Source organism: Sylvia atricapilla, chromosome 2 (assembly GCF_009819655.1).
Source record: "Sylvia atricapilla isolate bSylAtr1 chromosome 2, bSylAtr1.pri, whole genome shotgun sequence".
Lineage (NCBI taxonomy): Eukaryota > Metazoa > Chordata > Aves > Passeriformes > Sylviidae > Sylvia > Sylvia atricapilla.
Window position 1 is genome coordinate 39011968 of NC_089141.1, and position 16059 is coordinate 39028026.

Here is a 16059-nt window from a genome sequence, read left to right on the forward strand (position 1 = left end):
CTATAAAATATGCAATATTTAGATATAACAATTTTATTGGAATAAAAATGTTTGCTAAAAATGCATTATTTTTCACAAAAAAAATTCTGTTTGTTTGGTGAGTTTTCAAAATGTTAATTCTATGTCATTGCTAGGGGATTTATAGTCACTCATATAGGTTAACAGATTTTGCTAGTTGAATCATTTTCCATTTGGAGTCACTAATAAAAATTCTTTAACACATAAGATTGCATATCTAATTCAGCTTCTCTTAATTTCTCACATCAGTTTTTTCCTACCTAAGACTTCAAATGACTTTGTTGCTAAGCTGTGTGAAAGTGAACTTCCAGGAAAGAGTGTATGAGACTGTGAAAATTGTTGACACACTTGCTTTCCTTTATGTTCATATGTACTTTGAAGTCTTGTACTTAACAAACTGTCAATTTTCAACCGTGTCAGCATCTCAGTGCTTGGATAGAGGAGTAACAATGCAGAAGGCATTTGTATAGTACATGCACACAGTTGTCCCACTGGTGTTTCAGATGGTGCCAGTTGCTGCTATTCATCACTCCATTAAAATTTAATGAAACGGTTGGGGAAGTGGATGGAGAATCCCTTATGCCCTGGGACTTGATCAGGAGATATTTTCTTCTCTCTGAAAAATTTGTAGAAGGAGAATCACTGGGGGGTCAATCACTGTGGTTATGATAACCAAGTGACTTTACTGTGTTTGCCATGATAAGGTTTAACTCCTCATCGCTTGTGGCACTTTGTATGAAAAGAAATGTACTCAGTCCAGTATTATGGAAAAGTTGCAGTTTGAGGTAGATCCCCTATCAAATCTTAATTTTCATAGATTCTCTTTCAATTTATAACTCTAGTACCCTTACAGAGGATGAAAACCACCCATGCTCATAGGGAAATTCAGAAACAGTACTGTTGTTCAGATAAATCTAGTTCCTTTTTTAATATTGCAGAATTTAAGTATTATTTTAGATTCAATTTGTTGCACTATGCTGCTTTCTCCTCTGGATTTCTTCCCAAACTACTTAATTTTCTTTTGCAATCTAACACACGTAAATTTTGACTTGATGGAAACACTCATGGAGATAATGACCCCAAGTCAGGAAACCACTAGGCTCAAAATTGATTTTGTCTAAGCTCTCATTAATGGAAAATTATTATCAGTAAAACCACATTTCTGATAAATCTGAGAGTTCAATTTTATGCCTGTATTTCAGAATTTTCATCAAGAAGTCAAAGAAACAGATGATTCAGAAAGCCTGATGAGTCTTGACAGTCTTGACGCTGGAGAACAAAATGGAAATTGCACAACACAGAATGAATCATCCTTTACCACACAATGTGACTGTGCCCTGTATGATCCAGAAAAATGCCAGACTAGGGATAATGGTTTACTTCACACAGATCAAAGTACTTCTAAAAATGCACATCTAAATAATTGTCTGAGAACTGTAGATTTGCTACACTACCACAACATACCTATTCATGATCTTTTAGCTAAATATAATGTTCTAACTCCTGCTGAACATGTAAACACTTCAGAAGTGGAATCACTTGTTTCTCACAGATCTGGAAAACAAGCTGCAGAATTCTCTGCCTCTGGTAAAGAAAAGAGCTCTGTAAGTAATGCATTTAATTTTCTGCAAAATATAAAAGACAGGAGCAAGCCATCTTCTGGAACAGCTAGCACATTTGCCACTGGTCATCCTGTTTTCAATCCTAGCAGAGCCTGGGACAGCCCTGATTCTATTCCAGGAGAAGGAATTGAGGAACTGATGCAAGATCAGAATTTTAAAATGACCCCACAGGAGAGAACTAAATCTATGCAAGCATCCAGTCAACCTATTGCAACATCTGTAATCTTATTTCCTAATCAGGGATGTTCCACTGGCATTCCCAGCACAGCTGATGTATTACCAAAGGACAAAAACATCAGTACAGGCTTTTTTAAAAATACCATAGGAAGTTTGACTGAAAAAAAAGAAGAAAATATTAAACATATGAATAATATTATTTCAGAAATATCTTTATTTCAGGACATACCAAATACCTCAGTTCTGTTGAAAGTTAAGCAACAGAATAATAAAGGAGGAAAGGGAAATATAATTGAAAATATGTCACTGTTACCTGATACAGAGTTCAATTCTGACACTCCTGCACAGCACAAAATCCTGAAAAATAATATTCTTGAAAGAAAAACAGCAAAGTTACTCAGAAGTATCTTAAAGAAGGATTATAAATATGAACCTAGTCATTTCAAAGCTGTGGTTACAGACCATGGGATCAATTTTGGAACTCAACTCATGTCATCTATCAGAGACAGTTTAGAACTGGCAAAAACGAAAAAGAAAAGTGCAGAAAATGAGAAATACAATAGGAAGATAAAATGGTGTGATCAAATTGACCAGATAATAATAGAAAATAATGAAAAATGCTATGAAAAAAGCATCAGTGAACGATCTTCTTCACAGCTGCAGTGTGTTCAAACTAAAGATAATGCTCCTAAGAATAATTTAAGTATTGTTTCTCAGCCTTCAAACCCCATGTACATAAAAAATCATCAGGAAAGTTCTCATATATCAAAACCATATGTTAATAACCCATCTCAGAATATATTTACATCTACAAGATTTTTTTCTGCTAAGAAAGCTTGGATGGTATCAAAAGATGAATCAAGTAAACCCCCAGTATGTAACAATAATGCTAAAATTAAAGAAGGTGGTCAACTCAAAAATAAGGCAAAAATAACCAGAAGAGCAACATCTGTAAGAGTCCAGTCACATTTTATGCCCGAAAAGAAAAGAGGCACTATGATCCAACTGCAGTCAGTCGCTGAAGCCAGCAAAACTCAAAAAGCTCCAGGGAAATATTTTGCACCTCACCCACCTTCCACACCTCTGCCAGGAAACAGAAGTGTTGAAAACACAGCCAGCCCTGGGTGTCAGTCACTGCCGCCTGCCAGCCTGCAAGCCACCAGTGCTAGCAGCAGTGATTCCAGTGACAGGCATGTTGTGCTAGCAAGTCAGGTTTTAAATAGGAACAGTGCAGAAAACAGTGAGAATACTGCTGGGTGTGCTGGCTTGGCCACTGCCATCTCAACACCTGACTGCAGCAAGGCTAAATATGAACCTTGGGCACAAAGTACTTGTTCTGTAAATAATGTTCAGGCAAGTGCCTGTCAAGATCATTCAGTAACTTACTCTGAGAGAAAACCCGTTAACACAGAAAATGGATCACATCTCCATCATATCCCAGCAGCTGGAAAAACAAGCACCTTCTGGCACAGAGCACATTCTACCCAAGCTCCAAAAGACTCTGCTACTGGTAAGAGTCATGTTTCTGGGTCTGGGGTGGGGGGAAGTTCAGACAAAAATCTTCTTCAAATACATCACAGATTTGTTTTCAGTTAAAACATCCAACCTTTCATCCATTCACACAACACAGCCAGTTTTAACAAGCTTTCACCATTTGTCATTCTCATTTCTATTCTAGTGGTGCCCAGAGGCCTCTCAAACGTCAATCCTCATTTCTAATAGCTCTTTGCAATATTAAATGAAAAGGAAGTATTTTCCCCGACATTATATTCATGACTAATGAGCAAATGTGACAGGTGGTCTAAATGATAATATAGGAGGAAGTGACTAAGTTTATACAAGTGAGTTTTACAAGGTAACTGAGAGTGATAGCTTGTTGTCCAACAGTCACTGCCACAGGAGAGTCAAAGAAGTTTAGTTCTACTGCGTTTTTAAAGTGCTGACACTGTAAATGCCTACAATTACTTAGTCCAAATAATACTATTAAAAGCTGAGCAAAAATTAAGCGCTACTCTGAGCTGCTTCACATACTGGAATCACTCCAAGGATTGGCCATGCAACTCGAAGACACTTTCTAGCAAAATAATGAATACCCATAACTTTAAACCCCCCACATTTCTAGTTTTATCTACAGTAATACACAGTTTTAGTTTGGAGTGATTCAGAAAAACTCTGTTGTGTAAGAGCAGATGCAAGCAGGTGAATGTTCTTGGCCTAAAGCAGGGGTGGGCAGAGAAAATATTATCTGCTTGTCTGTTCCAGTTCAAAGTCAAACAGATGAGTTTAAGATCTGTGTGACTTAGCCTATTTGATTTTACATTGGAAATGAATGAAGACTTGCATTACCACGCCTTGCCTCCAGCAGAGATTTTTGTCTCTTGATGTCCTTATCTGCACATCAGATCACTGAATCAGGAAATGTCCTGGGTCCAAGTTGTGCACTACTTAACAGTGCCTTCACTGCAGCTTTAAATGCTACATCCCCAGCATCACATACCTCCAGCTCTTTTAGAGAAGGGCTGAGTAACAGCCTTTTAAAATTTGTGTGGGTTGCCCTATCTCAGTATCTGCTTGTATTTTGTATTTTGAAAGTCTTCTTTATTTTACTCTAGATAACTTTTACTGACTTGCTGTTATTCAATTGCCTCCAAATGTACATAGACACCATAGTCTTGTCCTAAAGTGCTTGTAGTTAGACTAAATACTGCACTGCTCTCTAGTAAAGAATCTGCAGAGTTCCATGATGTATGTGAAGACACTGTAGAAGACGTGATTTATTGCAATGCTTTGCCAAATGTACAGAAAGTGAGAACCAGATGAATATAATTGCTGTCCATGAGGATCTTAATTTAATTTGGCTTCCAGATTTCAAGTTGTGTATTTTCTGCCTGACACATATTATAGCATATTATTGTAGCTGGATATAAGAATTTTTAACACTTTTCTTTGTTCAGTCAGTAAGGCTTTAAAAATGTGTTTAACCTTTCGCCTGTGATAAATAGCATGCTAATTAACATGCTTACAGTTAACTAGCAGTCTACTGTATCTCATTCCCTTAAAGATACTATTGATTATTATTATTTTGTCTTATATGTCTCAAAGGAATAGTCTCCTTGGCATTGATCAAGTCTTGCAAATTAATTAAGTATCAATGCATACACATAGAGCAACCTTAGAATCTATTTTTTCTGAAAAACATTATGTGATTACTCATATACCAAGGGGGTTTTCTTTTTTCTTTTTCTTTTTTAATTTTTTTTTTTCTTCTCATATTCAATGTAACCTGATCAAATTTCCTTTCTTATTCAGGACCCCGTATGGTGTTACAATAATTTGCATATAACTAAATGGCAACATTTCAAAGCCAATGTGTCCCATGTTACTATTGTTGGCAGCAGCCAGATGACAAGTTTCAAATATGTTTAGTAGTATCAGTTCTTTTCTTTTTCTATGAGTGATAAGAATTCTGCTTTAATGTCACTGTATTAACCAGAAAAGAAATAAAATTGTGCTAGAATCAATAAAGCAATTCTTGGTCAAATTATGAATTGCAATTAAACTGCACATGTATATACTGTGTAAATAAATAGGTCATTTGTCTTCCCAAATATAAATCAAGTAACTCCATTTACAAATCTAGTAGTAATTGTGTTTACAAATAAGAATATAGTATCTCCTTAGTATGTAGATTCCTGAGTTACACATGAAAATACTAATTTGCATCTCCAGTTTGTATGCATGAAACTTTAATTAAAAACATAATTTTAGTTTGGAAGCTTGATGTTTCAGTTTTGAAAATGTATTGCTACACCAGACAAAACTGAGACAAATTTGAGGTACAGTGTCTAGATTAGATTCCTCTCTGGCTGAGAGAAAATGCTGTACAGCAGTACTGCCTTTTAAAAATTAGCACAAAGGTGTATGAACTAATAAGATTAACTAAAAAATGCCAAGCTATAAAAATAAGGTTTCAATCCATGACTTTTAAACTTCACAACACCTGTGAGGCCATATCTGGAATACTGCTTTCAGTTCTGGACTCCTGTACAAGAGAGACATGGACATGCTAGAGAGGGTCTAGCAAAGAGCCACAAAGGTGGTAAAGGGACTGGAGCACCTTTCCTATGAGGAAAGGCTGAGAGAGCTTGGAGTATTCAGCCTGGAGACGAGAAGACCTTGGGGAATCTTACCAAAGTCTATGAATACCATGAAGGAAGCTGCAAAGAGGATGGACCCAGGCTGTCTTCAATGGTGCTCACTGAAAGTGCCTGAGCAGTGGGTACAAATTGAAACAGGGGAATTTCACTCTGAACATCAGGAAACTTTTTTTTATTGTGAGAGTGACTGGACACTGGCATAAATTGCCCAGAGACTTCCTTGAGTCTCCATTCTTGGAGTCACTCAAAAGCCATCTGGGCATGGTCCTGGGTGATAAACTCTATGTGGCCCTGCTTGAGTGGGGGAACTGGACCAGATGGCCTCAGAAGGTCCCTTCCCACCTCTACCATTCTGTGATTTTGTGAATCAAATTAACTTGGTGAAATATTACATGTTTTCTGCACACTAATTTTAATGAAAGTTGAAACAATAAACATATAGATACAATAATTTATCAACAGTGATTTATTGTGTTGGATAGTTAGACTTTAGGGTTATTCTCTAAATGCAATTTATTTTCTAAAGCATTACTTATTTAATATTTTTTATATCACAGTTCACCTTTCATTCTTCTTTTTATTTGGTAAGACCACCTTTTATCTCTGTACTGACTATCTTCATTATCTCTTACTCAATGTGGGGCTTCACTTAAGCTGCTTATGTACACATCCAAGACAATCTAAGGAGATCAGGTGTAAATATCTAAATGTGGACTCACCATTATTAGTTTTGCTACTACCATATTTATCATGTTGTTTGCACATTTTTGTTTTACTTTTGTCTGCATGTCATTTAAGGTGGTGTTCCTGCTACAAGACAAAATCAGGGTTTTGACAACTATGAAAATAAACGCCGAGCTTTTTCAGAATGCAGAAGACAAAGTATTGTCTCTAAAATATGGAAACCTACTCATCATGCACAGGTTAATATAAAATACTATAAAAAATAAAAATGTTTCAAAATGGAAGGAGTTTCAAAAATTGTTATTGTCACATGATTTTGAATCGATGCGCTTAGTCATCTTGCTTTCACTGCTAATGAAAAGAATGAAACCAAGTAGAATACATCTCTGTATTTGTGTACAGTTATATTTTTTTTTCACTTGAAAACATTTGGTAATATGAAATAATAAACAAAACAAGTTCAGAAAATAGCATAGTTGTCTTAAATTATACTTAAAACACTCTTACAATATTTTTGATAGAAGTCATTATGTCCTGTCCAGCTGGGTCCCATTCAATCTGCATCTGATCCAGTACAAAAGATGAAAAACACCTCTAAATCTGTGGAAGGTATAGTAACACAACTCTCTTCCGTTCTTTGTTATACATAAAGTAGAATGACAGAATATACCCACTGTATGACATGACTTGTATCTTTTGGCATTAGTGATTCTAAGTAAGAAATGGTAATTATCTACAGCAATTTTTTTCCTGTAAATGTAAGATATGGCATCACGTAGCATGATATTAGTGGTTTTATAAATGCATTACAACATATATTCAATTTTCATTCCAGTCCTGTTTATTTTTAACTGTATGTGTCACATATAACTGTATGAAGTGGGCAGATATTGCTTGCTATCATTACATATTTCCAAACTCATTAGGACTTGTTCTGGTGCCATTTGTAAGATACATTAGTGTTCTTAATTACTTCATTTTTCTAACATATTATGTTTCTTGATTTTGCTACCTTTTTCTTCTTTTAACATCAGTTTTGTGTGTTTCACAAACCTATGCTCATGAAAACAAGCAGTTTATTTAGATGTTAATTCAAATGAGCCCTTCTCATTTGAAGATTCCCCTGTAACCTCTTCAGTTTCAGAAAGCACTGCTCAGTTTCTAATGGCAGAAAAACTAGCAAGTACACCAATTTCAGAGGCTGAAATCCTGGCAGCCATGGGCCATGTGAAGCCAGCCAGGCAGCCCTCACTGCTTAAAAGGGCTCCATGTCTAGGCAGGAGTGGTCTTTCCGTAGAAGAACAGAAGATTTTCCAGTCTCTGGATTGTCTGAATCAAAAGCTACAAAGTAAGTTGGATAATAAATAGAATACAACATCAATTGATTAAATAACTTTATATTTTTTTGCCATAGATTTTTTTTGATTAAAAACAGGAATCCTGTAATAGAAATATTTTCTATTTTTATTGTTGTTATTGTTATTATTACTATTATTATTATTATTTGCTAAATGTAGCAAACAGTGTATCAAAATCAGGAAACCCTTCTTTAAGTCAATTAAACTAATCTAAATAATGGTGACTTTGCCTTGGTGAAAGATAACTCTAAATATGATGGGAGGACACCTTCAGAAACTGGCTCAGCCTAACTGTAAATGTTGTTTGTAAGAGATGTTTGTCAAAATTGTTCCTTCAAGGTGTATCATGTGCATCAGCCTCACTTGAAAAACTGTTCCAAAGCTTATCCATCTTAATGTTTTTTGCAAGTCGTTTTGCAAATTGTTGCCCTCTATATCATATAGTTTTGCAAATGTAGCTCTTTATAATGAATGGCTTTTCATTTTCTTACTTCTAATATTTTAAAATTATTAGAATTTATGAATCCTGAAAGGCTAGAAATAATGAGTTCTGATTGTGCTGCAGATAAATCTAAATGTTTAAGTGAATATTACTTGTGCAACCATTTAAAAAATGTCAGACTTACCTAAGTGTTCTCTAACTTGTTCTTCCTTTATGTGAGGTGGATTTCTTACCTGCTTTATACTGGTGCTCTTTATATGAACATTTTGAACAGCTTCGATTTTGGTAAAGAATGTGGGGGGAAAATCTGTACTTGCTCTTGATAATTTTTTCCCCAGAGATTGATTTGCTAACACTTTGATTAGTAATCCTATGATAAGTGTTACACTTGCAGAACAAACTCTTGCTACTTTAGGATTTGCTTTGACCGATGTGATCATACAGGTCTGCCATTAAAACTTCACATTAGTTTGGGATAATTTCGGTATTTTGTGTGCTCCATCCTGTACTTGAAATCAGTGGGGACCTTATGACTTAGTCTCTTCACTGGCCTGCTTGGTGTTTTATATGATTGGAATAACTGCTTGCCATTTGTGTTCTGCATGGAATTGTCAGCTCTCCTGAATTTTATGTTTTCCTTTAACTTTTTTCAGATAAAATTTTACATGCCAATTATTTGAGTTTATTAGAGTGCGCTTTCCTAAAGCGTGTTGATTTCACTTTACTATTCCACTACTATTCCTTCTGGTCTGCCGCGTTTCATGGTTGGGTTACCCAAGTTTACCCCCTTCCTGACTGAAATCGAACTAAACCAGGGCTTTAATATTAAACTTCTGCACACTATCTGTATATTTCTACATTACATGGTAAATAGTCTGAGGAAAAAGGCTTCAGTTTTCTATAAACTGCAACAACAGAATAAAATATCTTTACAATTGTTTAGAAACGTTCTGCAGCTATAGCTTACAATTTTTGCTCTGTCAAACAGTGGTTCGGGATTTCATTTTATCATAACCAGTGGTTGTTGCTTTCAGGCAAATGGAAATTAAAAAATCCATTTCTTACCAGAGAAGTGTTTCTGTATGATGTGGTCAGGTTAAGGAAGTAGATATGAAAAGAGAAATATGAGCATATAAAATTAATTTCTGTATAAGTAACAGAGAAACTACAAAGGAGGGAAAGATAAATTCAGCTTAAGAACTGGGAGCATGAACACTGAAGTTTTCAAAGTGTGAAAAGGAAAACTCTAAGAAAAGTATATAGCAATATGGAAGAAACAGTGAAAGAATCATAGGAGTTAACAGATTGCAAATGAAATAACTGTGAAAGTTAGTGTAAGACATACACTTGTGTATGTATCTCAGAAATTTAATCAGCTTTCCTAAATATTTGGGGATAAAAATTGGTAACAGGAAGCTGGGAATTTTTACAGGTAGACTTACATGTAAGTAAGTGTTGTAGGTATTTACATGTCATACAAGTACATTGCTTTTCTAAATCATTACCTTTTTGCATCCCTTCTTCTGGCTTTGTTTTCACATGTTACCAAATTTAAAAACTGTAGCTTTATATTGGTCTTCTTATTGAATAGCAGTCAATCACTAGCCAATCTACATCCAAAATATCTGTTGCTGGAGAGAAGATGGCATTCTTTTCTCTAGCTTTAGATGTCTTTATTGATATTAAATTTTTTGTTCATGTACTATTAAGATGCAACTTTTAAAAATAGAGGTATGGCCTATACTTCAGCAGCTGCTGGTAGGGTAAATAAAACCAGTGATAATAAATTACATTTTCACAATCTTCAGAAAGTTTTGAGTTGAATATTGGACTGTGAATCTTATTTTTATTGAAGTATTTTGTTTATGTAATATTCATTATATACTTCATGATTTTTTTCAGATGTTCAAGAAGCCATTACGAGAAACCCATTTGCTTCACGTATTTTGCAGATAAGCAACCCTTAGTATGTATTGAATTTAAATGTGTTTAGCTTTAGTTTCTACAAACTAACCTTATGGCTTATTTTATTGTAAAAATATAATTGAAAATACTGATATGAATCTGTTCAGCTGGCTTACCCTATTTTCTGTTTATGTAAAAAAAGCCCCAACAAACATGACTCTAAGCAGGCTTTAACAGTTTATATAAGACTGCCTCATCCTCTGGCTTCATTTTCATTTTGGTATATGAAGACACTTGCTAAGTCCAGGAAATTCTGAGAACGTTTAAGGAACAAAAATTTAGCAGAGTCCATTTGAAGTATATATAACTCATAAATAATTTGTATTTCTTAGCAACATAGAGAAAAAAGGGGTAATTTTGCATGGCACTGCATAAAATAATTGTTAATGCAATGAATTCCTACTTTGACCTGAAGATATAATATTTTCTACACAGGATAGGTATTACCTTTCTTCAATAGGTATTTGTATTTTGTTTTGTATATTCTAGGTCTTGTCGGTTGGAAACAACATATAATACCTGGAATGTAAAGAAATGAATAGGCATATGAGTGTCTGAAGTACAAAATCTACTTTTCAAAAGTTCAGTGTATGATGCAGAAGTTAGTATTTATAATTCTATATCATCAGTCTTCTCCTATATTATAAATTTACACTGAAGAAAAAATATAGATATGACCATATACTTAGGAAAATAGAATCATACAATTGTTTTGTTTGAAAAAGTTCACTCAGGTCATCAAGTCCCACCATTAACCCAGCATTCACCAGTCCATGCCTAGCCCACATCTTTAAGTGTCACATGTACACATCTTTTAAATACCTTCAGAAATATGGACACCACCACTACCCTGTGGAGCATGTATCAATGACTGACAACCTTTTCCATGATAAAATCATCCTAGTATCCAATCTAAACCTTCCCTGACACAACTGGAGGCTGTTTCCTCTTTTCTTATCACTTGTTACCTTGGAGAAGAGACCAACTCCCATCTTGCTGCACCCTCCTTTCAGGCAGCTGTAGAGAGCAGTAAGGTCACCCTGAGCCTCCTTTTCTCCAGGCTGAACACCCCCAGCTCCCTCAGCTGCTCCTCACAGTGCTTGTGCTCCAGAACCTTCCCCAGCTCCGCTGCCCTTCCCTAGACACGCTCCAGCCCCTCAATGTCTTTCTTGCAGGGAGGGACCCAGAACTGACCCCAGGATTTGAGGTGTGGCCTCAGCAGTGCCCAGTACAGGGGGACGGTCCCTGCCCTGGTCCTGCTGGCCACACCATGGCTGATCCAGGCCAGGATGCCATCGGCCTTCTTGGCCACCTGAGCACACCTGGATCATGTTCAGCTGCTGTTGCCCAGGACCCCAAGGACCTTTCCCACTGAACAGTTTTCCAGCCATTGCCCCCAGCCTGTAGCACTGCCTGGGGTTGCTGTGACCCAGGGGCAGGACCCAGCACTTGGCCTTGTTGAACTTCTTACAGTTGGCCTTGACCCATAGTCCAGCCTGTCCATTTGTCCTGCAGAAGCACCAGGAGATCAACACCCCCACCCAACTTGGTGTCAGCTACAAAGTGACATCCACATCAGTCATAAAGAACTGGCCCCAGCACTGAGCCCTTGGGAAACCCACTTGTGTCTGGGTGCCAGCTAGATGTAACTCCAGGCGCTACCACTTTCTGGACTCAGCCAACCAGACAGTTTTTTACTGTATGAGGAGTGCATCCATTCACACCATAAGCAGCCAGTTTTCCAGGAGACTGCTGGGGTAAACCATGCCAAAGACTTTACTGAAGTCCAGTTAAAGAATATACACAGCCTTTCCTGCATCCCCTTAGTGGGTCACCTGGTCATAGAAGGAGATCAGGCCAGCCAAAGAGGACCTGCCTTTCCTAAACCCACACTGGCTGGTCTGTACGTGCTGTGTGATACTCTCAAGATTATCTGTTTTGCATACTGCATATACTTTACTGGATAAGCTGTTACCAAAAACGTTAAAGAAAATATTCTTCATTCGTAAAGCTTTTGCAACTTTCTGAATTTGGGACCAAAATCCTAGTTTCTAAATTCAAAATGATTGCCTTGTTTGGAAGTGGGACAATGAAAAGACCATGATGCCTTTCTTCTGGTGAATTTCAGTAACACGCGTGACTTGGAACCTCAGCTTCATTTCTTCTACCTCCTATCTTATAAATTTAGTTGTTTATGCCTAAGCAACTTATAAATTTTGCTTTTTTTCTGCACAGTTACCTTTATTGGATCTAAGTGGATTTTAATAATGTATTTTTGAGCTTTTTCTCCGGTCCTTCGTGGTCTGTCCTACATGAAAAAAAGGAAACAAAGATGTTCTTACCCATGCATTTCTCTGGCTTTCAGTAAACAGAATTCTTTCTTGGCTGACTGATCTGTGACAAAGCTTTCTCCCACTAATTCATCTACAAGATTTTTATTTAATGAAGAAGATATAAACACTAGATATTGCTCAGGCTGTCCAGTCTCTGAAACTGTAAGTTCTCTGATGGGCATTTAAGACCCTTCTTTAACTACAAGTAGTATTTACTTACACAGTGAAACACAGTGTCCAGCTATAGATACACATTCCAATCTCAGCCAGTGGTTTGGAATCCTTCTTGATGATAAGAATGAACTGTCCTACAAGTACCAAGCTGCAGAAAAAGTACATGAGAAAAAGTGATGAGATTTCATCAAGTCTGCTAGGAGAAACAATGGGGTTTTAAATTTTTGGAGTTTGCACCAAGAGAACAACCTGTTTTAGCTCTCCATGTTTCAGAGCACCCAAATAAAATATGGGTATTTACTCATTAATTTCTGTGAAGGACATTGTACTCTGTAATACTAGCCTCTAAATCCCGATGAAAGTATGAAGTTGTTTATCAAATGGAAAATAGATCACATGATACCATCAAATGATGTTTCTTGAATGTTTTTCATAATCACATTTCTGTTTATATACATGTGTATCTCATTATTTTCTCTTTTATTACAGAGTGTGCAGCAATGCATGTCCTCCCCTTGGGTGAGCCCTGCAATAGCCTCACAGCAGTACCAGAGTACCTCCAGCAGGCAACCCACTGCAATTGTACAAGAAGCACTGACATTATCTGCTACAGGATCTTGTGGCTTTATGTACTTTATATGCAGTGTGTATACTGTTTAACACTACAAAATTAGCCACAAAATTAAGATGAAAGCAGAAACTCAAATAATGAATGTCAGTTGACTGGTAAGCATTTTTAGGATAACTAGTTTTATTTTATTCTGCACTTTATCATAAAATCAATTTTTAAAAACCCGTCTGAATTGTTATGTCGGTTCTGGATTAAAGGCCTTTTGTTAACCAGCATGATACCTAAATCTTTGAAGTTAGTTAATTGCTGAGAAATGGTGACTTTTTAACTTCTTCTTTTTCACTTCCTCTGCTGTTTCAACAAAAAGTAGATCAGCATTCACAGAATCATAAAATCACAGAATCATTTCAGTTGGAAGATCATTGAGTTCAACCTGACACCGCTGTGTTTAACACTAAACCAAGGACCCAGGTGCCACATCCACATCTTTTTTTTTTTTTTTAAACGAGCAGAATCAGTCAACAAATTTAGGCTATAATTATCTGCAAGAAGCAATAAAAACAACCTACAAAATATCTTGATTTATAACTCTATATTAGATGCCTGATTTTCTGTTCATACCTACAACAGTAACAATTGTAGGGTTTGTCAAGGGGTTAAGCACTTTGACCAGAGCTGTGCCTCATTTCCACACGGTGTTACTGCTAGTCTTTGAGGCAAAGTGTATGGAAGCTTAGGAGAGCCTTATGTTAGGAGTGAACTCAGTGCCGTAACAGTGCAACCACGGGAACATGTCCCCCCATTTAGAGACTGGTATTCTATAAATGGAATGCATCTTCCCAAAAGAAGCTCTTAAATGATCATTTGGCAAAAAAGTATTTTAAAAACTTTGTTGTTCCCCATTGTACCAGGATCATCATGTTATTGTCTTTAAAAAGTGCTGCCACTGCTTAGGGAAAGAACCAGCCTGTGAAAAAAAAAGATGAAAACGTGCCCATTGTAACAATGAATATTTTATTAGGGTTTAGAGCTACCTGCTGGTGCATTGTGTCAATCAAGACTAAGGTAAACTACATAGTGCAAATAGCAGCTTAAATTTTACAAAGAAGGTTTAGGGAAATACTGATTTTTTCAAGGAAATATTTTGAAGAATGGAATAATAAATCATAAATAACCTTTCTCCTCTAGCTAGGCATTACAACATCTTTGGAGGGAAAAATCTAGCTTAAAGGGGCTGACTTCAGTCTGGAGTCTGTTAAGATAAACTGTATTTAAACATCAAAATTGCAGAAACTTGGTTTCTTATAACCACTGTTGCCATCTCTTCTGACAGTTCTGCCAGAAAAGGTAAACTATAGCTGAAGTCCACATGCCTAAATGATTTTGGTGTCAGTACTTGCTTGAGTTTTGGTGCTTAAATAAATGTAGAATTCCCAGCAAAAGGCATGAAACAAACTAACAAGGAGCATTCTGAGTTGGAACTCAAAATTGGTTTGCCCTGAAATACTGAGCCCTTACCTCTCTGTTTGTCAGCAGTTCCCTGCGACATTCCAGTCTGGTGAGGATTTCATATTTAAATAGCAGGGGAAGGTTTCCCCACACAGATTAAGAGAGAGGAAAGCAAATAATCCAAATACCAGAGGCCATGGTAGTGGCTAGTCAGCAAACCAGAGCAGCAGCTTAACCAGGTTTCTACTTCTTTTAGTTTATAGGTGCCAAAAGTAAAGCCCATGAGTCAACTTCCTCAATTACATGAAGACATTCTTTCAAAAGCAGGTGCCTGCATTTACCTTTCCAGGAAAATAATTTCAAATTAGGGTTTTGATTTAGAGTTACAGGCTTCAACTCAAAGGTAATAACCTTGTTTCTGATGTGACTTTGGCTCTTATGACAATTGTGAAGTATAATTTTTGTTAGTTGTCTAAAGAGGGTCCCTTGGGCATCAGGAATGTGCACTATGAGAGAGGCCCAGGGGTAGCAGCAGGATTCTGAGCACTTGTGAAAAGCCAGAGCAGAGCCTCATGAGGGTGTCATTGACACACAGCCTTCCGAGCGCAGACGTGGCCAGGAGAAGGCCATGGGCTGATGTAAACACAGCCTTCATGCCCCTTCAGGGCTTTGCAGGGTGTGAAAGCACCCCTACCTTACCAAGGTCGACCTTTTCTTCCATCATCTGTGTGGCAACCTCCAAAGCTGCCAGGAAGAAAATAATCTACCTCTGTATCTGGGAGTGCACCGCAACCAATAGCCACATCCACTCCAGCAGCTGCAGCTAGACTTTAGGATGGCAGGAGCCAATGTACCTGAGGCCTGCCATTGGCCTTGGAGGCAGAAGTGACAGGCATGACAGTGATGTGGATGTGAGGGATAGGTGCAGCTACAGACACATGGGAACTATGACAGGAGCTCAGTGCTGACAGGGACAGGCTGGGCTGGGCTGCAGCTGGAGCTGCTATAGCGGCCTGGGAGTTCTGAACAAGACTCTGGTTTTCCTTTCTCTTCTGGATCTTTCTTCCAGCCACGGTCATTAGACAGCAGGGTCTTTGCTATGCTCATCA

General features: G+C 37.2%; 1 protein-coding gene across 1 annotated transcript in view; it reads left to right on the top strand.

The window, feature by feature from the left end:
- The window catches only part of CEP126 (centrosomal protein 126), a 34136-nt gene extending 23711 nt beyond the window's left edge, over positions 1 to 10425 (top strand). The window contains exons 6-10 of the mRNA XM_066312959.1: positions 1221 to 3327; positions 6773 to 6897; positions 7180 to 7267; positions 7797 to 8006; positions 10361 to 10425. Of these exons, the coding sequence (XP_066169056.1) occupies positions 1221 to 3327; positions 6773 to 6897; positions 7180 to 7267; positions 7797 to 8006; positions 10361 to 10425 (2595 nt within the window). The remainder of the gene's footprint in view (positions 1 to 1220; positions 3328 to 6772; positions 6898 to 7179; positions 7268 to 7796; positions 8007 to 10360) is intronic.
- Positions 10426 to 16059: the final 5634 nt, after the last annotated feature.